Raw genomic sequence first — 25,200 nt, 5'->3', positions numbered from 1 at the left:
ATGCAGTTTAATAAGTAATTCTGTTGACCGTTTATTTTTTCACCTTTCAGAAGAATACAGATAGTCTCACTCGCATCATTGCATGTTTATTTCATGGATATAGAATTTTGGTTAAAAGTTACTGAATCAAATCGTTCCAAAAAAAAAGAAGTTGTCCTTGAATCGAATCGCCAACTTCCTCATCGTTAATCGAATCGCCAAAGATTCACACCCCTACCTCAATTGCTTATCCAAGTTTCAGTGTGGGACCTGCTTTGTTGTCTCTGTCTCAATATTATACCTATCTTCATATGAATGTTTTGTTCAAGATATATCACTTTAATTAACTATTAGGTTAAAGTTCTGAGTCTCAGCTTGAACTTGCTCACATCCATGTTGGTTGAACACTGTCAGAGGCACAGCCTATACTTTATAAGTAGTCCCCCAGTCTTGCAGCAGTGCAGCAGGACACTAATCCTACATACAAAGCAACCAGTGAGATTTTGTGTGCTGTACAAACAGAGCAATGTTCTTGACTGGCGAAGTCAGACTGTCACCTGACCTCCCGCTCAACTGAGAATGGTGTAGACCAGACCGGAGGCAGGAATCCCCCGAAATAAGAGGTGCAGTACAGGTCGAACAGAGCTTCAAGTGTCTCAGTGAAAAGTCAGTGAGTCCAAAGAATTTGTCACCAAATATTTGATATAGTATAATATTTCGTCTGCCAAAATTAGACAGATGAAAGACATTATAATGCACGCCGTGTAGAGTAAGCACTTTAACCTCGTACTTGTAATAAAATAGCTGCAGGAGCAAACCGTTTTTTTTTTTTTTTGTCAGAAACAACTTTTTTGTCAGAGACACACTATACAGCTTAATCACAACATCTGTAAACTCGACTGTAAATGTTGTTTGTCTTCATGCTTCCTCCTTCCAGCTGTCCTGCCAAGCCACCGTTACCCATCAGCCATCTCATCAACAACAGGGCCGCCATGCTGCGGGAGCTGAAAGCTGCCTTTGATGATAGAGTTGAGGAGATGTCGCAGAGCTACGTCGACGTCCTGGAGCTCAAAGCCAGGTGTGGCACGCATCCAGTCCAAACAAACGTAGTCCATCTTATTGGTTTTCCCAAACTATCGCACCCTGACGGACTCCCTTTGCTTTACTTAGTCTGAGGGTAAACGTCCTGAACATCTCTTAGACCCGTACTACGACTCATGTTGTTCTCTTCCATCAGTCGGTGTGTTTAATACATATTTAAGGTGAGACACTACAGGCGTGCTTTTTTTCACACACTCGTCAATTATGAGAGTTTTGGCCGTTTTGCCTCATAACATCTCCTTAATAATAAGAACCTAAATTCAGATAATGCCTCATTTGCATATTTAAACATAACATTTCAGAAAGCTTGTAATACAAAAACTTAAAGGATGGAATGGTGAAGTGACATTCTGGACAGACACCCTGACTGGTTGGCTGAGGCATGCGACCGCGAGGTGCTCGTTCTAGTCCTTCGTTTGCTCGTTCCTCCATGCAGGGAGAGGCGAAACGGCAGTCTCCGGAGGTATCGAGCGCTGTGTCACGTGACCGAGTCCCATGGCCTTCCTCAGCATGTGACCCGCATGTCCCGAGGGACGGAGGCTCCAAACAACAACGGCAAAGCCAAGCACAGCAACAATATGTGGTATGCAAGCTGTTGAAGACATTGTGTAGGGTGGAATGTGGAGACGGGAGGGAGGGATGAGAGGTTTACTGGGGTTGAGGTGAGGTCACATTTGCATTTGCAGCATGTGGTATGCATATGTGTTTTTAACATGCACGTTACAGCTAATAAGCATCATGTTCTATAGCATGAAGTTGTCAGTGGATCTGACACTCGTACCGCTTTGTTCTGCCATTTTCTTCCAGGCTTTCCACTCTGTTGGGCAGCCTGCCTGAGGAGGTGTGCAGGGAGCGAGCGGTGAGCCGGGTGCTGGAGAAGCTGAGCACTTTTGCAGAGCAGCAGACCCTCAGGGTTCAACCTCAGCTCTTCCTGAAGGTGCTGGGGGGTCTGGAACCGTGGGAGCTCTGTCTGCCCGAGCTGTGTGTGGCCATCCAGGTACATGAAACACAACACAATTCATGCAACACACGATAGGTTATCTGCCACAACTCACTCTGAGAAAATGGACAAACAGGACTTTACTATAGAATACATACGGGAGAAGTAATGTATTATTTTTAGCTCTGAAATCACAAAATCAACCAACAGTTTGGCCAACATCATGTGGTAAAAAGTAGTTTGCCAAGAAATGCTAGCATTGTGTGACAATAGGCACATGGATACAGACCACCATCTCTCCAGCATAGGAGCAAGACTGTTACTTGGTGTCTGTGCACCCTATGTTTCTTTGCCAGTCTCTTCCTAGTTGGTACTTGTCTGTTTTAGTGATTTAAATGCAAAGACAAGCTGAAATTCTGACAATTAATGTCATATTATTGATCTTTACTACTGGAATCTGGGCAAATATGAATCTGATCCCGTGTTCTGAGCTGTGTGACAATATAAACCCGAACGGAGCAATTGTTGCCAAATTCTTATTGCAGTTGGGTAGACGATTTATTTTCAGTATTTCCACAAAATCCATGTGGAATAAAAGAGATTTCATTGTGTGATTTAGTTCGACTCCTCCTCCCCACAACCTTTAAGCCTGACAGTAAACTCGGTCCCTTCCACCTAAACCATCAATTAGGGTCGAGCCCCACTCCCAAAACTAACTGACTCCAGACGCAGTGGGCACGCCCCTACCAGTCAGAAATGAGGGGCAATAGATCGTTCCCAGGCTCCCGAGTCGATGGCTGAAGGTGTAATGACAGGAAGGCGAATGATCAATGATGCCCGAGGACAGTACAGATGGCTCACTGATTTGGAGGGTCGGGCATCATGTTCCTTTTCCAGACAGAATGTGGCAGTGTCACTCTCTGAAGCTCTGAATCAATCTGACCTCAGACGACTGGTTTCCATTTCTGGCTCAGCGGGAGAACACCAGGGTGGGCTGGAAAATTGTGTTAAGGTTTAGGGCGACTTATAATTAAGTTTGCTTGCCAACAGTGTTTTTTTTATGACCGATTTTGTCCAGTATCACTTACATCAATGGCTCCATTGTCAGATTTTAGTTCTTACTTTTGACTATTTGAGGTTTCAACATACATTTGAATCCAAAGTCTCTTTCTTTCTGTCTCTGTTTAAACGATCCCTCCTCCATATCTCTTCGTCTCTGGCAGATCGCCACACAGCATGTGGTCCAGATGCCCATGGAGGAGTACGATTCCTGGCTCCGTTCGAGGGTCACTCTGCCCCCACAGTACCAACACGACCCCCCAAACAGCAGGTGAACCACACTCAGGCATGGACAAATAGATGAAGGAAGCACAGCCGAGTTAAATCAAGGCTCAAGGCTGGAATAGAATTAGTCTCAAAAGGTGACGAGTATGAGTAGCTGTGTTCCATTTCCACCTGCACTGTCATGCCAAATTAAGACAAATCACTGCGTCAACAAAAGTTCAATTCAATTTAATTTATTGTACAATTTGCAAAAGGAAATTTAGTCCTATATGCTACGTAAGAAAATCACATGTATTCAAACAAACACAACTATACATTAGCTGGAGGAGGGTGGAGGATGTGTTGAGGAGTCTCACTGCCTGAGGAAAGAAGCTGCTGTGATGTCTGGTGATACGGCAGCTGATACTTCTGTTACACTTGCCAGAAGGCAGCAGGGTGAACAGGCTGTGTCTGGGTGGGTTTTTTTTTTTTAATATCCTTTGGGCTCTCCACAGGCACCTCTTGTCACCAATATCACTGATTCTCAGTGGGTACCAATGATGTTCTGGGCCGTTTTAATCACCAGCTGTAGAGCCGTCCTATCCTGGGCCGTGCACATCATCACATAGTTTATAATGTTTCCTAGCAGGAAGCTTTCTATTGCTCTCCTCTCAGGAATGCTGTCTCTCTGCTGTCTTAACTTAAATAACAGAGCTCTTCATGAGCTTTTTTTTTTCTGATGGAAATGTGTGATGACAGCTTGTTGAGTTCCTCCCTATATGAAGTCTCATCATTGTTTGTGACCAATGATGGTAGCATCGTCTGCAAATCTCTCAGCAGACTAACCAATAACTCAAAAAGAAACTCAGCAACTGTAAGTTTAAAGACATGATTAGTATTAATTCACAGTTAAATGAAAATCGGTTAAAGCTACAATCAGGGTCCCTGCAGATCTGTAAAAAGTCTTTAAACGTCTTAAATGTATTTTTTGATGAGGATGGATGGCATTAAATTGATCTCGGCTGGAATATATGGGCGCGTTTACTTTTTTGATCAGTTATTTACGTTTTATCCCACAACAATGTCCATTATCACAATGTCCAATACCTATTTGTTTGTTTGTTAGATGGGGAGCGTACACTTCGCTTGGTAGCTACGATGAGTTATGTTAGCTAATGTTCTCAGGAATATTTCAGTAATTCAAATTCAATAAACCTCCATAAACTATATACTGTCGTCTAGTTTTTCGATTTCTATTTCTGACACATTAATGTTATTATCCTACTTTTAGGGCTTAAAAACACAGATACAGGCACACAAAATATGCGAGGAAGCAGGAAGTAGGACCGGTGCATACCTATCAGTCTGCAGTCAAAGTTTACAAAGAGCAAGCAGACGCCTTCCTGGATACCTGCTTGTTGTTTTTCTTGCTTCCTTCCCTGAAAGTTTCCAGGAATTGCTCACAAGATCAAGTTTCATAATTTCGTGGAATCGTTCTTTAGTGCTATGTGTCAAACATTTTTGTGCTTGTTGTTGATAAGCAGTAAATGTCCCGGTGAATCTCTTTACTTGCATCTCCTTTTTACTGTCTTTGGTATCTTCACTGTCTGTTCTGTCTTGGCAGCCAGCGCTACACTTCTTCTTTTATTATTCTAGACAAACCGCTGCAGACGTTGCCAAATGTGACAAAACTCACCCCTTCCTGTTTTGCAAGAACATTTTTCCGGCGAAGACGTACTTGATTCAGTGGTTTTACCGAGCAGCGATGTTCTATGAAAGCGGTTCAGAACTAGAGAGGTTGAATCACCGTCACAACCAGTGTTAACTGTCCGTAGGGAGCTTTAGAACCGACAACGTGAGAAATATAACAGGCCCAAGTGGACACGGACAATGCAATGGGATGATTGGATGAACAATCTAACACACCGACACTTAGTTGGGCTGTTGAACCCAGCCAAACCTGCAGAGTGACCTTTAACCCCGCCTCGCCCACTGATGGGCTCGTGAATAAAAAAAGGCTGAAGTTCAACTTCAGTTAGATACGATTAATGAACTCTCTTTTTAATGCCTCCATCAGCATTCTGAAAAAAGTGAATGTGACTGAAATCATGTCTCGTGTGAGTGCACGTTTGGACCGACTGAAGCTGAGATGTCTTTAGGAAAATATTATTTTAACATGATACAGATGCAGACCTTTTGTAATATGCTTATAGAGACTTCTAGTCCTCCTTGTCCATTCATGATTGTGTGTGTGTGTGTTTGTGTGTGTCTCTGTGTGTGTCTGCGTGTGTGTGTGTGTGTGTGTGTCTGTATGTGTCTGTGTGTGTGTGTGTCTGTATGTGTGTGTGTGTGTGTGTGTGTGTTTGTGTGTAGCTGAGCAGCATAGATTGAAAGGGGAAAGTGTCTTGCCTGGAAGAGGAGGGGCGGGAAAGGGGGGGGGGGGGGGGGGGGCACCAGCAAGCTAGCACTCATTTCAGGAATGCCACACAGTCTGGGAGCTGAGCTCATCCCACCCCCACACCCGGAGCTTCGCCCTGGGCAGGAGCATGGTGGGTGCGGGGCGGCAGGGGGAAACCGGGGGGGAACAAGCATTCTTTCATTTGATGTTTTCCCTCAGGTTTTAGAGCTCATGCCTCAGGGCACAAAGTCTCGTCCAAATAAAGTGGAAGATAGCAAATAAACAAATCCCTATTTGTTGGCATTTAGCCGTTCTGGCACACAAACTATTTATGTAACGCGGCCTCAATATTACAGCAACGTAAGTAACAATTTTACAACTGCAATAACACAAAATCATATTTTCCCCATTTTTCTTGAAGGTGATGCCATCATAAATATATCAGTGTCTCTTTTGATGAGTTTTATTTTGTTTCTGTCAAGTTTGGAAGTGTTTCGATGGTCAGCGAGATAAAGTGTCTGACTGGAGTTTGGGGCTTTGAGGAGAGCATAATCGTCCATCACTGAGCTGAAAAATACCTGTGACTACTGAGTCATTTGTCCCAGCAGGACTAACCAGATGTTAGCAGATGCTCGTGGGGGTTTTTGTCCAGTGGGGATGGGGCTTCAGTTGCCTGAACATGAACAAGCTGCTGCAAATAGAGGCATGTCGCAAGATCACAAAAGCACAAATGGCTGGGAAGAGGACCCGCTCTGTAAACACATATAAACGGCTCATTCTGAGGTAGCCAAAAACACTCCGATTCTTACTTTAGGGTGATTACACACTAAAGAGCATACTTATTCATATCATACTCCATTCCTGCCAATAGATCCTCCTAAATGATACACATGGCTCCTTTAAACCAAAACAAACTTGTATATTGCCACTTTGAGAAGCACAAGAAAGTACTGTACCTTTAAATTTGATAGGAGAATAAATGAAAAGAATGGGATTATATTTAATAATTGCCTTTTAAGGAGGATTGTGGGCAAATGTAACAACACTGTTTTCTGCTTCGTGTAGGTGTCCTAATCTTAAAAACTTTGTGTCCTTTTCCACAACATCATGTCAAAAGCACAACGACCGAGCCGCCTCCAGGAAAGTTCAATATTTACTCTCCCAGTTTACCAGCGGCAGCCCCTCCGTGCTCGCGTAGTTATGAAAGTGAATTTGGCTGCAGAGGAGTGTTTGCTCAGTGGTTAAACGTTGTGCAACCAAAAGCTGCCTCTCGAAATGACTGCAGTTGTAGTGAGATCAACTTCAAACCGAGACACGAGAGACTGAGATAAAAGAGGACGTTAGTTTGTTGTTTAAGTTGAGTGATCGCAGACTTCCTAAAATAACAAACGTAAAAGCTGTAATGGCCACATGGCACATTTTTATCTGTTGTTTTTATTGTGTCTCCCTGCATGTTCCCTTGGTCAGCCCTTTGTCCTCCTGATAAAAACCCCCGCAGCTGGCACTTTGCACATGTAGACCTGCTCTCTTATCGCTCCACAAACAGTTAGCGGTGCCCGTGCTGTTCTTAAAGTCACGCCAACACTCACATTTTCCCCCCAAACACTGCGTCCAGAGGTCCATTTAAAAACGTGTGATTCGTTGGACTTGTTACTGTGTCACTGTGACCAATGTCATGAAGCCCATTTTCAGAGTAACTTGTCACACCAGCTAGGCTAAAGGCGGCCCGAAATAGCCGCATAGCGTTAGCTTAAAGTTCACACGTGTGACACTTGTCAGAACGGAGGCAGCGGAGGGTAAAACCATCTGCTGTGTGTGTACAGTGGTGAAAGCATTTACATGAAAGCATTTACATGACTGTTGAGCATAGCAGCTAGAGGTTGTATCTTTGTATTGATCGTTATCTTTCTTGGAATAGGAAGCACGTTTAGCTTCATCAGTTTTACATTTTATGACTCGGGCAAATCAGGAAGATACTTTTAGCTGTTGCACTGCCAAAACCCTGTCACTCCCATTTTGATCAATTATACAATTATCCATTGGCTGAGAACGTTCTTTGACTAAATCTTCAAAATGTATTTTTAGGGTTTTTTCAGCCAAGCTAGTGGTGTGGCCCTCTGTCATTGTCTCTCAGACTGAGAGACATCTGTTGGATGGATAACATAAAAACATTTGTCAGGGTCAGACAATACATACTAATAACTTTGGTAATCCCCTGACTTTTTATTCAGCGCCAAACATCTGGTCAAATGTTCTATTTCTCCGATACTTTACTTTACAAAGAAATACCTTATTTCATCCCTAACATTCTCATCAGCTTCAGCTGTACATTGCAGAAGTTTGCATGCTAGCACGCTAAAGTAAGATCGTGAATACAGCTGCTTAATACCGACTCGGTAGCGTTGTCTTTGTTAGCGTGTTAGCATGCCGATGTTAGCATTTAGCTCCACTGCGACTAAGTAGAGCACCACAGAGCTGTTAGCATTGCCAGTATAACAATTTGTGTGTAATTATATATATATTTATATGTATATATGTATATATATATATATATATATATATATATATGTATGTATGTATGTATGTATGTATGTATGTATGTATGTATGTATGTATGTACGTATGTACGCATGTATGTACGTATGTATGTACGTACGTACACAGTATATATCATAACATGACTCGTTCCAAAATGCGGACGTGCACACATTACAATTGTTTTACCTACACGAACACAATTGATCCACGTCCAGCTGCTCCCTGTGGGAGTGTTCAATGTTTATTGTCTCAGATAGCGTAGGTGGTCCTGATGAAAACACATGAAAGATGGAATTCCAAATGGGAATTATAGTCCTTAGCTCGCGTCTGGGTGTGCGTGCCTGTCGGTCTGTGCTTTGTGATCATGTCTGAGCGTCCTCTGTAATTGCTGGCAGACACAGGCTGAGGTAAGAACCTTTAACCTCAGGAGCCTCCGTGCTCCTAGCGAGCCGGGGAAAGGCCACCCCAAACGCTGTGCGAGAGAGAAAGTCAGGACCTTTAAATTGCGGATCGAGTAAAATGCAAAGCTGTGTCAAGGTTATGATATGAAAAGATATTCACGATGTGCAGTTTAAATCCCCTTGATCCGCTCTGAATCTTTGTTACGTGGGTTCGCTGCCTTTGAGAGAGCTTCAAAGGGAGAATGTGCCGCACTGCGTAGGAGGAATCCGAGTGATTCATGTTTTCTTCCAGCAGACGGGCTGCCTCATGCAGACCTGCCACATATACAGGAAGTTGAAACCATGGCGATGGAGCCCTTGTGTAACCCGTGACGCCAGTCCTCCCCGCAGCTTGCACTAGCTTGTGCCTATTAAATATCACTCCTGGAAGCCTCAGGATGCCTGCTGTCATTCATTGGACAAAATGTCTCGTCGTGTCCTTTGTTCCATGACTTCGACCTCAAAAGAATACGTTGACTTAAAAGGAAATTAAGTGATATCTCTCTTTAAGATAAAAGATTGTTTCTCGATTGATTTAGTAACTTGCTTTTGTGTGGCTTTTCTTGAGTTGGAGTGATAAGATTATATAGTAATGAGATTACCTTTTAATTTAATCTCCCAGGAATGTGAGCTTTCCTAATACTTCGAGCCCCCCTCCACTCAGAAATGTGCTTTGCTTCTTGTTGCTTCACTTGCTTTCTCGCGCTGCTCTGTACAGAGTGACGTGTGTGCATTTTCACATATGTGAAATATTCTCTGTGCTCACCTTGAGTTAAAGACTCGTTTTTAACTAACTGTGATCCGAAAGGAAACGTCATAGAAACGTGAAACCTCCTGTGCACACTGGGAATGGACTTTAGCGTGACATTTTTTAAATAAAAAAGCTGTCTGTTCTGGATTATTCAAGAAGGGAGGAAGAGTAGATGTTATGATGAGAACATGTGGTAAAACAACTGGTATTCTTGGTATTTAAACACAGTTTTACAACTGTGTGTTTTTGACTTTCAGGGACACACCTGACTCCCGTACAGAGCCGACTGTTCTCTCGGTGAGCTTTGGCACAGTGCCGTGGATCAGACACGCCTGAACACACTCCGTCGGCCGTCCTTTGTTGCCGGTGGCAACTGAGGATAGCGATCTCTCATGTAGCTTAGGAGCAAACCGCCTTGACTGAGCAACAAGTGTGAAGTGTGCGTCTGCATGTGTGCGTCATTGATCCGCCGCTTTCCTGTTTGTGCACACGTCCGAAGACACGGTTGGTTGAGTGATTAATTGATTGGCTGTCACACTGGTTGTTTTGATGCTTTGTTGGAGCTCGGACGGGGTGATGCAGGTGAAAGACTGACGACGGAGGGTTTGTAAGGATTTACTGTGAACTGATCATTTGGAATGTTCCACCCAACTGAAATCCGGTAAAACAAGCAGCACATAAATGGATGACAAGAATGGAAACACACCTTTTGAGAGGACGCAGGATTGCGTGGCCTTGTCTCTTGTGATATTAGCAGGTGCCATTTAAACATTCCGGTGAATCTCGTTCTTCTGCGACCGCGAACGGAGACGTTTGTTGGAAATGACGTGGTCGGTGACTCACTTTTCCGCAACTACCATCTATAAAGTGGCCTAAATACCAAAGCGTTGCCCATCCCAGCTTGTGATCAGCCGCTCGTTAGCCTTTTAATAAAGAGCACCAAAGGGGGGTCGTTGATATACATTCCCCATTTGGGTCATGTGGCTGAAGTGGCTCGGCCCTCGAGGCTCTGCGACTCTAGGGAGCGTGACCCCAGCTGAACCCCCACCCAGCAACACTGTTAACATGAGACAACTGACATACTTGTTTGCTTTCCACCTGACTCGCTTTGTCTTTGAATCCTGTTTGATCAGGTGCCACTTGTGCCACTTATTGCCCACAATCCTCGTCGTAAAGTGTTTCTGTCATTGTGTCAGAGCAGATTTAGCCCGTTGCTCTGTTTTAAATCGACATTTTTACAGCAACCATTTAAAGTGAAGGAAGTTCCAACTGTAAAAGCCGTATTTACAATGAAGTGGCAGCTGCCAGTGTAGGTTTAGCAATCCTCTTTATAAGACTGCTGAGTGCAGTAATTTGAGGCCTGCAGTAAGGTTTATCCAAATCCGTGCATAGGTGACGACAGTGTCATATTAGCGCGTCAAATCCGGTTCTAATTTAAGTGTGAACTTTGACATCCAGCACCAGGTTGGTTTCATACTGGTTTCAATGAACACTCTGACCAGGAGTCTGTCTTCATCGTGGGCAGACTGGTGGGCGGGCCTCCTTCGTGTTTTCTCAGAAGCTTTTTAAATGACCTTCAACCCTGAGTCATTTCTACTGAGTCTCTCTGATGGCATATATCACTCAGCGGTTTATTGTTTCAGTTTGTCAGGTATTTGCTGCTTAATGTTACATTTTTCACCCCGTCTTTGGGACAAAGCGTTGCAGTCACATCGCAACATCCTGAATAAAAGAAACTGCTGTTTCCTTGTATTGAAAGACTTGGGTTTAGAGTTAATAAGATCTGCATGGTTATTATATAGCATTATATAAGGCAAGAGGTTGTCCTGATCACATTCTTTTTGTCGGTCAAACAATCAGGAGCCAAGATCCAATTGAAGCTATTTGATGTGTTTTCTGCTTTTTAATAAGTCATTTAGCGATTTTGAAGAATGTTATATTAAATTTCTCATCTCGGTTTTGGTTTCACCCAGCAGCACCTTCAAGCCCCCAAAACTGCAGTTTACTGTTGATGATTTGAATGTCAGTTTCTGTGTCAGGTTTCAAAACGGCTGCAAGGAAGACGTTTGGGTGGTTGAGGCAAATTCATCATCAAAATCTCCAGTGATAATAAAGATGTGCTTTATCTCAGCATCGGACAAGATGTGTTGTTTTTTTTTTTTTGTTTTTTTTGTGGCAGGAATCATCACAGATTAGCAGGAATTTGTTTGAGTGGAATTTACTAGAAGGGGAGGGGGAAGAACAATAAGTAACTATAAGGACTCAGTTTTACTATCTAATGGAGAAAGGTCCGAAACCTAGGAGACTGATCATCCATGTTTGCCAAAACTTATTTCATCTGAAAGAAAACCTAAGTGGTTCTCTCTCTCACACACACACACACACACACACACACACACACACACACACACACACACACACACACACACTGAGTAGAAAGAGAGAACATTAAAGCAGCCTGAAATCAAAAGACCTGCTTCAGCAGATATTTTTCAGTTTCACCTTCGCAGCTGTGAGAATGATTTCATCTTTGCTGTGGTTTTTACATACGAGGAAATACTCTGTTTCTCACCACGCTCTTTCAGGTAGCCGCGGCGCATCGATGTCAGTGTGTTGTGGTTTCCCTTCGAAGCCACCGCAAGTACAAAAGATGGAGGTCAAATTACAATGAAATTGCTCAGTTGCGAATTTTTAGTTTGTTCCTCTTCAGCCTCTTCCAGATAATTTGCCATCACGTACGAGGGTAGCTGCCGTGTAACGCGATGGATGACATCACTTATGCAAAGCTTTGTAATCGGTGAGCTCAAGCTAAGGGAGACAGGCAGCCCGACTCTACAGTTAAAACCAATCAGTGTTGCATCGGAAAAGCAGATTTAATCAGCTCAAACAACATCAGGGACTCTGGGAGCAGGGGGGCGTTGGTTCAATGGGTGGGTCACACCAGCCACGGCCTCAGGAACTTAAAGGGGGCAACTGTCTCCTCTAACATACAGAATGAAACCTCATTGTGATCACGACGACGGCCTGGAGGGAAAGGTGTGTCTCACACTCTGCCTTTTCTCCTCGCACCGGGCCAAAACACCAACAATGCTTCCACTGACCTATTTCCAATGGGAAGTAAAGACCAAAACTGTCTCAGGTTCGACTCCCAGTTACATTAGGAGTGTTATGTAATAGAAGCAGTTCCGCTTCTCAGAAAAGACACAGGATAAGGAACATAAACACTGCATTTGAACACGTGCGGAAGGCCGGGCGAGTCGGACAGATAACGTGTGAAAGGACTGCGCTTTGTACAATTGAGTTACGTATATATGATTACGCATATTAGGGAGTTAAAGAAAGCCGATATCTCTACGGCACCTGAGTGTGAACTACGCAGTCTCACATAATGTCATCTATTGGTTTTGGGCTGAGAGACTTGCGTTGTCCATCGCACAGATACTGTAAAACTATATTTAGTTTGAGGCAACAAAGCCACTTAAGTTGAGGAAAAGCATCATGGTTGGGCTTAAAATAACTATGCTGGTACATTTAGACACTTTCCAGTGATGTTTTTGTGCTGAGCGACAAAATGTCCCTTTGCTCCAAACCAATAGATTTCAGGACCATTTCACGATCTCCCGTGAGGCTGGCCTGAAGCCGATTCCATTGGTGATGTGATTTAAATTATAGACAATGCAAGCTTTTTTTTAATAAAGAGCACAAGGACGTCTTTGTGGTTTGAACGCCGCAGTTATTTTCAGTGTTGAGTCTTTCAATTACTTTGTATAATTAATTGCTTTGTCCAGTAGGTTGCAGCGTTTTTTGGCTCGTGTCCCCTTTAAATGTCAAGCTATGGCCTTGAGCTGAAGTTGTACTTCTTGCACATGTGGAATTTGTGCTAATTTGTTTAGCGGTCTACTGTGCATGTGCGGAGTGTACAGTATGAACAGAGATGTTGTGTCCGCGGCTATCCTTTAGCCTTTAGGAGTGCAACAGCCAAGCTATGTCTTTCTGAAATATCAGACAAAGTAAATTTGATCTTGTGTAACTTGCTGGTTCTTCAGTCAGTGAAAATAGAGATATTTTGTTCAGAATGTAAAAGACCATTTGAGAAGCTGGAAGCAACAAGTGCAATTTTTCTCGTTAAAATACCTCAAAAACAGCCAATGATTTGTCACCCGATTGATCAAGTTCTTATTTCAGGAGTAAAAAGCAGAACTAATGATAGATACATACTGTCTTATTGTTCAACATTACCTGCATTATGTTAACAGTAAATGATTGAACGTTGCAGTTATTGCTGAACAAAAGACGTTCATTTCTCCCATCATAAGCATTTGCAATGACTGAAACGAAGAGACAAGATGCAATGCAAAAAGTTTTTTAATGCAGTAATTAGACTACATGGAGAGCGTCAACAAATTAGAAGAAAGCGTCTTTACATGTGGACATACAAGGACTCTGAAGCAGAATACACAAATAAATAAAAAGGTTGTATTTAAATGATCGGCCCCATCCCCCTATTCATTTACAGAAATACTGGGTTCCACCCACGTCATTGTGAACAGTGAGTGAAAGATTTGTAATCAATCTTAAATCCTCTGCGGTAATTAAATGTTGCCAAAATAAGCAATCATGAACTCCAATCTCCCACAAGTCAATGCAACATTACCAGTGGTACAGACCCGCTGTAATAAAAAGGAGATTATGTGCTTAACTTTAGCCTATATACACAAGCTGATTCAGTGGTGTTCTGTAACTATGAAGCATCGTGTGCTTGTCTGTAATTATTGAACACTACACGTTAAGCTATATATATATATATATATAAAGTGTGTGTGTGTGTGTGTCTGTATGTTTGTCAAACACACAGACACATATACACTTTTTAATTATTGGGCTAGATGGTTGATTTAAGCTTTTAGATAAGCTGGGGGAAGAGTTCATTAGCAAACATGTCGTCCCAAGTGCCCTCCGAGCACAGGGGAGAGGACATGTCGCTGAAAGGGGATGGGGACCCTTCGTATCCAGAGTCGCTGTAGGTGTCCGCAAGGCAGGCTTCCTTATCCAGGCCACTGAGGGCAGGGGTGGAGGCTCCAGAGAAAAACTCATCCACCTCACTGTGACTGTCACAGCTGGGGATGACCACCTCCTCCGGCTCGTCTTTGATGCAGACCGTCTCCTCCTCGACCACCACCACCTCGTCGGTGACGGGTAAGGCAGCCTCATCGATCTTCTCCTCTGTGTCGCTCTCCGAGTCGTTGCACTGCCCGATGCTCACCTCCTCCACGGGCTTCGTGTAGATGTGGTCAAAGTGGATCAGTTCATTAAGGGCCTCCAGCTTAACTGATGGGGCCCCCAGAGTCGCAGGTGCGGTGGCAGGTACTGGGTCCCCCCCTCCGACCAGCAGCATCTGCGGCTCCTCGCACTCCTGTTCACAAGACTTGAGGAACAGCTCTGGGTCAAGGATGTCCAGAATGCCCAGGAGCAAATCAGACTAGTGAGGGGGAGAGAGAATGGGAGAGAACAGGGGATTAGCCTAGTAACCCATGACCCGACTCGTGGTTCTTACGGAGCTTTGGAAATAGGATTTAAATATCAAGGCATATATTTTTATAAAAAGGAGCCATCTTTATTCAAGACTTACCTCATTGTCTGTAGAGTCAGGACCATCTGTATCCATTGAGAAATCTTCAGATTTAAGGACTGCTGGGCCTGCACCTGCTGCGGAGGCACACATAGCCTGAGTGCTGCGGACTCAGAAGACCCGATCCCTAAACCTGCGTCATTCCCGGTGGACAAAACATCCTGTACCTGTGACAAAAAAACAAGCAAAAGGTGTAAATAAAGGTTGCGCCATCAAAAGATTGACATAAACGTCCAGCCGAGAGACTCCGGGCTTCCCCTTTACAGTCTGCATTACAATCGTACCTTCTCTTTTGAGTCAAGGGTGTCCAACCCAAGTCTCTGTCTCAGTTCCTCATTTTCTGTCAGAAGGCCACTCGATTTTTCCCGAAGTAGCCTGTTCTCGATGTAAAGTTTCTGATTCTGTGTGACGAAAAACAAACGTTTTTACTTGAAACTTGCAGCCGTTTATTGGGAAGCGATGCAAGGAACTGGAAATGAAACTGCCCTTTTGTGTGTGTGTGTGTGTGTGTGTGTGGTGGGGGGGGCAAATTACAAATCCAGTGATGTCTCAAGAGTTCAGATGACATATGGATGACGTTGGAGCAAGAGTAAAGTGGGTAAAGGAAGGGGGGCTGCATTCATGGCTTGCTGTCTTAAGATGGAAAAAATAATTACCTCCAGCTCCAAATCTAGGACTTGCTGTTCCAGCTCCCCCATCTTGGCCTTTTTCCTGTCTCTGGCTGTCTGTGCTGCGACTCTGTTCTTTAGTTTCCTAGGAGAGGGGAGGAAAAAACAAGACTTTAACACACATTCTTTCCGTGATGCTGATTAAAGCCGCTGACATGACTCGGGTTCACAGTACTGCGCAATCCCCGGCCATGTTCCTGCCACGCAGGCATACCAGGATATCAGTGTCCTGCTCTGTAACGGCAGAGCCGGGCGGGTCCGCGCTCGGTCAAATCACTTAGATAGCAGTTTGACAAGCTAGTCCAAAGTCCAAAGTCGATACACTAACGACGTCTAAGTTTAATTAAATCATCCGTGAGTGCATTTCCGACAGTCCAGGTGACCCACTTATGACATTAGAAGATGCAACGCTGACCCCATTTATCTGTGCTGCGATTTAAACGTCAATTCAAAAAGGGGTCGATATCTTTGGGCGTGCCCCTGTGCCAATTTCTTTCACAATAGCCAGGCTATCAAAAACAATACGTTTTACAACCACAAATAAGAAGATAGTTTGTAGAGACTAACCTGCGAAGTGCTTTTTCCTCCGGACTCAAGTGTGTGAGTCTCTGTCTTTTTCGTATGGGCGGCCCCGCAGATGAGTTCGAGTCTGAATCCGACGACTCCGGGCTGGCCGGGGACGGTAAAACGACGGAGATGGGCCGGTTGTAGCCCGTCTGTGAGCCGCTGGAGGACCCAGTCTGTTTCCCGGATATCAGGAGCACTTTGTGGTGCCCCGCGGTCCCCGTTGCTACCACCACCATGTTGATATATCCTACTGGAGGTGTGTGAAATTAGAAATATTGGGGTATCCTTATTGAATTCAGCAGAAACCTTAAGGTTTCCCTGGTTACCCGTTCGCCGGCAATTCTCAACTGTTGAACAAGAAGGGCTGCGCCTGCGTTCTTTTTCTACTATCGTGGTGAAAGCCGATAGGTTCCCGTTGGCTCTGACGCAATTTGTTTACGGCCCGTGATTGGTCGCCTTTTCTGATGAAATTTGCATTTGAAGTTTCACTCAAAATAACCCCACGTCCCTTCTTTTTGTAAGTGTAATTTCCAATAAATTTCTGTTTCACGTCTACAAAGTGTCATTTTAGCATTTTAGATTATATTCTAATGTATTCTATTCTATCAGCATGGGACCTGTGAGCCAGACAGTCTGAAGTGGACTTTCAGGGTATACTCAGGTCCTCCTTACCAGGAATTGCATCAGATTTTATCCACACATACTTACTCAGTCCACAGTTCACATCAGTACACCAAAAACCTGTGGTACTTTCACTGTATTGATCAAGGAGCTGTGACATGGACTTGGAGTTTCCTGGATTCACAAGTTAACGTTGTTCCTATTCCATTCAAGTGAGGTATTTACAACCTCTCTGTCCAGGAAAAACAAACAGCACTGAGTGTTTAATGTTGGCTCAAAAGAAAAAGGTCACATTTAGATTTTAGATTTGATATCAGGTGAAGTTGAGAACAATACAATACATTTTTTTTTGTATGGGTGGTATTTTTGATTTTCAGTTTAGTTTTGTTTAATCATCAGTTTAACAACCGGTTTCGTTAATTGGCCTCTTTGATGTGTCTTGTGCTCCACGGTCTTTATTGTTATAAGATGTACGTTATAATTTCCTCATTCCTTTCTTTGAAACAGTCTAATTAAACACATAAAACAAGTTTTACCACTCTGATACTTTCCCCGAAGTGCTATTTTAATCTCCTGTAAAGGTCTACTCCGGTTTCAAGTTCAATTCCTTTTTATTGTTTCCTCCCCTGAAGCATGTTTTCCCATTTTAAGAATTCAGTAGCATTATTATGATATCAGCATCCTATAATTTAAAAATAATTTAAAACAATTCAAGCAACAGGAATCATGTCGATTGTTTCCTCTTTTTAGTTTTTTCTCACTGTGGATTATCCATTCACGAATGTGGTTTTCTTGACCCACAACAAAAACCAGATGTGGTGACAACAACTGAACACAACGAGAGGTAAATTGTTCGGTTATGTAAATGGTGAGCCTTGTGTTGAAAGATATAAATCGATATGGATCATAGTTTATAACTTTGATAACAAGGCTGCCTAACTGTGTGAAGCCATTCATGCCACCACAATAAAACTCAGGTGACTTTAAGCTTTTTTGTCAACAAGCAGCCGTTGATAAAAAGAATTCCCCTCCCCAAAGTAAACAGAACTCAGTCAGAAACTGTTAAAAAGTACACATCGAGCAAGTTCACAAGTGTGCTCTTCTGACCGAACTCCTATTTGTCCTCAAACAGGAATTTCCATTTTTGCAAGATCCGGCTACCGTTGTCGTTTACGGCTTTACGCCCTTTGCCCTGGTCGTCTCTCACCTCAGCAGGAAAAACTACAGGAGGAGAGACAGGCTTAAACACTGGCAGAATCAACATCTGAGGGTTGTCAGAGGTGTTTATGACGGTGTGTGTGTGTGTGTGTGTGTGTGTGTGTGTGTGTGTGTGTGTGTGTGTGTGTGTGTGTGTGTGTGTGTGTGTGTGTGTGTGTGTGTGTGTGTGTGTGTGTGTGACTGTGTGTCATCATGTAATGTAGTATAAAAAAAAGAAACAGGATTTGAATAGGATGTCCTCTATTAACAGCGATAGGTAAATCTCACATGGATGAAAGTTTACACTAACTTGCCACAAGCCTTAAAGTAAATAAGTCATTAGGTGTGCCTGTAAACTTCCTCATGAACATTTCCCAAGTTTCTTTTTGTCACTCAGAAGAGTTAACAGACGAAGGTAGTAATATTAATCACCACCCTCTAAACGCAGTTAGTCATTTGTGACCAGGGAAGTCGGGTTGGGGATCCCCTGTCGGGCACATTTTCCATCAATGAAGTGACCCCCCAGAAGTTCTATTAACCCCTGAGTGGGATAGAGGTGTGGCAACGGGCGAGAATTTAAACCTTTCTGAGAAATCACCAGAGGCATTTTCCCTTCTGTACACAGCCAACAGGCAACTGTCATCCAACCATGAGCAAATGTTCTTTTGCTGCTTTCGTTGTGCAAATGCACATTGGAAATACAAATTTCAGTAAAACGGTAAAAGACAACTGTTTCATCAGCAGCCAGTGTTGTATCTTGGATGCATTCAAATGGTTTAATGCCACAGCTGGTTGAGGTGGAGCTCATTTTAAATGCTTTGTCTACAGTGGTAGACAACACACCGTCATAGTTTATATACTGACCTTGATCCATCCATCGTCTACCGCTTATCCTGTATTCAGGGTCAGGGCGCAGGGTACACCTGGTCAACATGTAGAGACAGACAACCATTTACACTCACATTCACATCTACAGGCAATTTAGAGTCATCAATGAACCTATCCCCATCCTGCATGTCTTTGGACTGTGGGAAGAAGCTGGAGAACCTGGAGAGAACCCACGCTTACACGGGGAGAACATGCAAACTCCAAACAGAAAGAAACCAGAACCCAACCTGGGAATCCAACCCGGGACCCTCTTGCTGTGAGGTGACAGTGCAGCCCCATACTGACCTTGATCTGAAAAGTAAAAGCTGTTAAATACTGCGGTAAAAAGTACAATAGTTGCTTCTGAATTGTATAGTGGAAGTATAAGTGGACGTATAAAATAGCATAGAAATACTCAAGTAAAGTACAAATTGTACTACAGTACAGTCCTCTATGTACTTACTAACATTGCATCACATCCAGCATTGTAACCACACACTAGCAGCCCACTCTGTAAGTACTTAATGAAAATCCTCTAAATACATGATGTGCCTACATGGGTGTAACACAACGTAAGCACAAGACGAGGGGACTCAACACGCTGTTCCACTTTAAAGGTGTTTGCTGCCTGACTGGTCAGAAAGAATGTGAAGTGTACGTGGAGAATACTCGAGCTCGACATTGAGTAGCACATGCAGCAAAAAAAGGTTTTACCTCGAGGACATCTCTGGTGCGTCTACGTTAAAAACCACCAGTCCAAATCCGAGATATCGCACTAAATGACGACATACGCAGAAACTCAGTAGAATCACTCTATTTTGTTATTTGTTATGTCCCTTAAAGAAGCTACAGTTGGCAGACAGCTAGCGTAGCTTAGCACAAAGACTGGGGGGGAAAAGGTGAAAACGGCTACTGTGGCCGTTTCCATTGGCAACAAAATCAACCGACCAGAACCTGTAGACATCAGTGAAATGTTATTTAATGTTTTAATATGTGGTTATTATAAGGATAGAACGGTAAGATAACTGTTTTACCCTGTTTACAGTCTTCATGCTAAGCTAAGCTAACTGGCCATCTTCATATTTAACAAACACATGAAATTCTCCATCTTCTCATCCCACTCTGCCATAAAGTGAATAAGTGTGATTCCCAAAATGTCAAAATGAGTATCTGCTACATCTTTAAATATGCTAAATATGTAATGCATCTGAAGTTTTGATCAATTCCAAAGACGTCTCCTAGCAGTGGGGAGTGAGGCGGAGGGGCCCCTGTTGGGCTCATTTGCTGTCACCACTGTGAAAGCTATAATAGTTATGTTGAGTTGAAGTTTATGAGTAATTCTTAAAAAGCTTTCCTCATGCAGTCGGACTCCTAAATCCATCCTCCATCCTTCACTGTATAATATGGTTATGTCATTTTTACTTGGTGTATTTTTCTTATGTAGCAAATGGGCCTACAAACTAACTTTCGTTTTACAGTCCTCTGTGATAAATTGAACCTTGAACAAGCTGACTAACATTATTTGCTGTGTCGGCATTAAATCATTGGTTACACATCCTGGATTCAGATAATCTTCCTTAGAGGCTCCGAGACGGATTGTGTGCGCAGCTTAATTGAAGCATAGTCTCTGCTAGACTGCTAGACTCGGCTCAACCAGTACTTACACACACACACACACCCACATGCAGGGAGGGCACCCTCCCTTGTGAGTAAAGTTGTAGCCTGTGATTAAGGTGGGTGGATCCTTTAAACCACCATTCAAAATGGACTTATCCCAAAAGCAGAAAAAAAACATCTCAGGGTGTATAAATCACACATATTTCTTCCAGAAGCTGACATAGCTGTGAGATAGAACCAGGCCCACTATTCTTCATTCTCAAGATATTGCGTTGATGTTATTACATTGAATGCATTTAGGTTTCCAGCTTTTGGATAACGTGAACAGCTTGATAAATTATCCTGTTTTATGTGAATTATTTCATCATAAAAAGAAACTTGAATTGATGGATAGTTTATCCGTGAAAGTTCTGTTTATAGTTTCTGCGGATCGAGTCCTGACAATCTGATTTATTTGGCACACAGAATAATTAGCATATTGGCATGAATACTGATTATTGGCAGCTGCAGCTGGCATCAGTAACATTAACTGTACATCCTACACTTCACTCCACCGCATTCTTTCTTAATTCTGAGCTCCATTAAAACATTATCATTCGACTGCAGCGTGTCCCGGCTCCAGCGCTCTCGTTGTAATTAAGAACAAAAATACTCATGCGTGTTTAATTGGAGGCTGCAGTCACCCTACTGTGTCTTGTTATTTTAATTTGTTTTTTCGAGGAAAGACCTGGTTTCTACAGCGAAGGCTTGGCATGCAGGGTAAACAGTAACGCCTGTGTGTGCTCACCGGGGCGGGTACTGGTGTAAACGCTGGTGTTATTGGGGAAAGCCAGGCTGGACAATAGGGGTGAGGGGGGTCACACCCTGGGACCGCATCCAGCTGCAGCAGGGCGGCGGGTCGTGTGTTTGCCTATACCTCCTCCCCATCGCACATCTCGCCCACTACCCACAATCCAGCGGGGTGTTTGTTCGGCCTTGAGCCTCTGCTCCCCGTGCCTCGCTCTGCCACATTTTCCATCGCCAATTTCTGCACATCTCGACCTGACATGTTCTCTGCCTGCTTTTATTCCGTTATGCCTTATCATCGAATATGCCCTTTCCTCCCTCCCCGGTCCTTTGCATGTCAAGTCCCCATTTATATTGCATCATTTCCAATTTGTCATTCCCACTTTGCATCTCCGTGCTGTGAAATCTGTGGACAGCCCCGTTGCCGCGCTGCAGTTTCCTTCCATCTGGAAGCACGTTGCCGCGGTAACTCGGTCAGCACGTTGATATCTCCACGCCAGTTACTCTACAATCACTTGCGTCATTATCTGAGGTGCGAAAGCACATGTGTCAGCCTAATCTGCAGTTAAGGTATCCACCTCTTTTGCGTTTACATATTTCTGTAAGAAACAGACGAGAGAGAGAGAGAGGCAGCAGCACGTCACCGTCCCTGCTCTCGCATCAAAGAAATGCTCTTTGATGCATCGCCACATTTTTAATGGATCCATCCACCGTTCAGTTTCTGCACCAAATGACATTTCTGGGAAATGAAACAATCAAGCCAAATCCATCTTTCAGTATAAATTGACCTAAATGCAGCCAGTGGAACGGTGCTTGTTGTAATTGTCTAAGGGTCTCAGCAAACACTTTGTTCACCCAGATAAGCCGCGCTTTGTTGGTACGGAGAGCTGACACAGCGCTCTTTTTGTTCCATGGGCCACATTTACTCTGCTCTCACTGTACTGGCAGACTAACAACAACAACAACAACAACACTGTTTGCCAGCTTCGACACTGTAAAGCTCAGACGCAGGAAGGCAAGTCGGTGCAGGAGCGTCGTTATACGGTTGCTGATGCCATGCTCACTTTTGACTGTATGATGTTAATAGTTAAAAATAGTCCAAGTAATGTGATTCTTTTGCACGTACACATATACACATATAGGACCGACTGCAAATGATGAAGTGAAAAAAAAAAAACTAGCAACTGTCAAATGTGCTCGTTTAACAGTAACATGCATGATTTGGTGTTAACTTGGATGGATCTGATTGGCTCCATGGTGATGCAACGTTGATCTGATGCAACACCGAGGCAAGAGGGAAGAAGTCCGGCCCTAGAAATGATGAAACACACTTTAATCTTCCATTCATCACAACCTCCATCTGTCATGGTGACGCATCACTGCCTCTTCTGTTTTTTCACTGTCAAACTCCGATGTGTGTGCTGCACACATCCTACAGCAACGCTGTGTACCAGCGTGATATTAACCTTTGACTTCTTCCACTCAGACTGGCATGTAGTGCCCGTGCAGATGTCATGTGCACTACTGCCCCCTGGTGTTTAAAACATCAAATTACATATACATTTTTTTTCTGAATGCTTCAACACTAACAGGGATTCTCAAAGCGCTTTCTCTGAAACCATTTACTCTTGCAGCCAATGCATTTTTACCAAGTGTGCCAAACTGAATGCAAGCTCTCTGCTTTACACCCAGTTTGCAATTTAATAACACACTTCTAGCAGAAACTGCTATAAGTGTGTTATTGCTAGTGTGTTATGTTATATACGTGTGGATACGTGTGTTTACTATATTTGTGACAGAACGTTGTCTGTCTGTCTGTCCTGCACACACAGGAAGCAAAGGCCACAAGTGTTTTTTTCAAACGTATTTTGAAGTTGGTAGTTGTCCCCCACCCCCCTCTTGCAGGTTGTCGGGCCGGCGGGCCTTCACAGCTGGTCACTTCAGTCTGCCTCACTTCCTCTCAGCTCCCACTGATCTGTTTGCTTTCTTTGTTTTATCTTTTCTTTTGCAGCATCTTCATCCTCACCTCTGACGTTACAGATAGTTCACATCTCATCCATTTGTTTGTGAGTAACTATAATAACCTTTTACATTTTTCCTTTTTCCTCACCCTTTGGTGTATTCTGCTCAGTGGCGTAGTTACGCTGTCAAACCAAACAGTCAACGGGGCTTAATGCATGCTATTTATACCAGTTATGAAGCACACACACACTCACACACACACACACACAGCATTGTATCGTCTCGTCACATGATCAAATAGACTTAGACCTTGGCCAGTATCAACGTACATATTACCCAGCAGTCAACATTACACTGTATCTGTATATGAATATAATACAACAGGAAATATGGAATTATTCATTCAATTCAATAGTTTCTTTTTATTCAATTCCCCCTTTGAATACAGTTGTTTTTTGACGTGACAATCTGAGTCACCATAATAACTTCACTCAACACATTCTTGAAGGGCCCATGTAGGGGCCCCACACGGGCCCCAGTGCAACTTCACTCTCCATATTTACACCCTTATTCAGCATTCAAGCCTTACACGACCAACTGCTCATGTCTGCCCCCTCGTGGTGAACGGTGGGAATACTTTATCCACATTTACATTTAGGGTATTTAGCAGACGCTTTTGTCCAAAGCGACTTACAATAAGTGTCCACCTACAAAAAAAAAAAACAATCCCAGTATTAAACAGAAATCTATGTTTCAGATTTTAAGTGCTGCTGTTTGTTGTGAAAGAGCCCACCGCAGCTGTTTCAGACAAGATGACATCAGAAGCCTGAAAGTTGAGCTATGACTCTAAACTGACATCATGTTTAGATTTCACATAAAAGTTAAGCAAATCATCCATAAAAGTCTCTGAGGGTTCATTCTTGTTCAGATGTTGCTGGTTTCCCTCTCAGTATTCTTGGTAATATCTCACGGTTTTACAAAACATGATCAAAATGAATAATTGTAATAATTATTAAGAGTTTAACACATGGACACATATGTGACTTTCTTCTGTTTTTTTCAGATGAGCCCTGGCATCATGTGTTGGTGTCACGCCCCGTCATTTCTAGTTATTATAGTATTTGAGAAGACTTAAAATCATCTCAAGTTCTGGACAAAACTGTAAATAAGTGAAGCTTTTTGAAAGAAACTGATATTGTTTGTGCTGTTTTCAATGATACAGGATCATTGCTGTTGACTCATCACCAGGAATTTGCACCTGCATCTGCTGACGAAGATCATGCAATATGATCAAAAGCTCCAGAACGAACACTGAATAGACATATTTGTGGTGAGGTTATTTTTCTTTTCCGACAGCTGTTTTCAAGGTCAAGGGTGAACTTTTGATCGTGACTGTGTTGCTGTTCAAGGACGTGAGAATAAAACAAGACTTGGGTACTTAATGGTTTTGGCCGACATCTACGTTGGAAAATCTAGTGAAGTATTTAATTTAAATACAGTAAAACATTAATTCAATCAGCTGGTGCTTCATGCAAACATTCGACTCAAATTTGAATAGCAGTCCTTTTGATGTCTCCTTCGTGTTGTTGCTGTGTGTGTGTGTGTGTGTGTGTGTGTGTGTGTGTGTGTGTGTGTGTGTGTGTGTGTGTGTGTGTGTGTGTGTGTGTGTGTGTGTCAGTGCTTATTACCACAAAATCAGCAGAAAACAAAATAAGTCTCAGACATCAAAGAGACCCAGGAGGGCACATGATCTGTTTTCAGTAATAGCGAACCACATCTCTCCCCCGAACCGGTTCTCAAGTCGTCCCTCGCTCACACATGTGGTGAAGTGTCGGGACTATGTCAGCGCGTCCTGTCACGCAAACCAACAATCCCT

The 25,200-nt window shown here is 43.2% G+C and overlaps 2 protein-coding genes across 2 annotated transcripts in view; one reads left to right on the top strand and one right to left on the bottom strand.

Moving 5' to 3' along the window:
* Nucleotides 1-24,459, top strand: part of LOC311023732 (coiled-coil domain-containing protein 60-like) — a gene marked incomplete at both ends in the record, with an annotated part of 48,802 nt that extends 24,343 nt beyond the window's left edge. Inside the window, 6 exons of the mRNA XM_084025720.1 lie at nucleotides 917-1,057; nucleotides 1,517-1,663; nucleotides 1,888-2,077; nucleotides 3,244-3,350; nucleotides 23,374-23,428; nucleotides 24,388-24,459. Coding sequence (XP_083881846.1) covers nucleotides 917-1,057; nucleotides 1,517-1,663; nucleotides 1,888-2,077; nucleotides 3,244-3,350; nucleotides 23,374-23,428; nucleotides 24,388-24,459 — 712 coding nt within the window. The remainder of the gene's footprint in view (nucleotides 1-916; nucleotides 1,058-1,516; nucleotides 1,664-1,887; nucleotides 2,078-3,243; nucleotides 3,351-23,373; nucleotides 23,429-24,387) is intronic.
* Nucleotides 13,758-16,637, bottom strand: xbp1 (X-box binding protein 1). Its single transcript, XM_084025674.1, has 6 exons — nucleotides 16,275-16,637; nucleotides 15,696-15,792; nucleotides 15,324-15,440; nucleotides 15,040-15,206; nucleotides 14,965-14,968; nucleotides 13,758-14,889 (listed from the first exon to the last, which is right to left on the bottom strand). The coding sequence occupies exons 1-6, from the start codon at nucleotides 16,508-16,510 to the stop codon at nucleotides 14,314-14,316; spliced, it is 1,197 nt and encodes a 398-aa protein (XP_083881800.1). The 5' UTR covers nucleotides 16,511-16,637; the 3' UTR covers nucleotides 13,758-14,313.
* Nucleotides 24,460-25,200: the final 741 nt, after the last annotated feature.

Source organism: Eutrigla gurnardus (genome assembly GCF_963514095.1).
Source record: "Eutrigla gurnardus genome assembly, chromosome: 13".
Taxonomy (NCBI): Eukaryota; Metazoa; Chordata; class Actinopteri; order Perciformes; family Triglidae; genus Eutrigla; species Eutrigla gurnardus.
The sequence above is the reverse complement of the archived record's forward strand: the minus strand, read 5'-3'. Positions and strand labels throughout refer to the sequence as shown.

What these genes read in the sequence shown, in the direction of transcription:
- xbp1 (XM_084025674.1), bottom strand. Translation starts at nt 16,510, where the DNA reads ATGGTGGTGGTAGCAACGGGGACCGCGGGGCACCACAAAGTGCTCCTG. An exon ending in GAGGAAAAAGCACTTCGCAG is followed by an intron (nt 15,793 to 16,274) that starts GTTAGTCTCTAC and finishes CCCCTCTCCTAG; the next exon opens with GAAACTAAAGAACAGAGTCG. An exon ending in CCCTTGACTCAAAAGAGAAG is followed by an intron (nt 15,207 to 15,323) that starts GTACGATTGTAA and finishes TTTTTGTCACAG; the next exon opens with GTACAGGATGTTTTGTCCAC.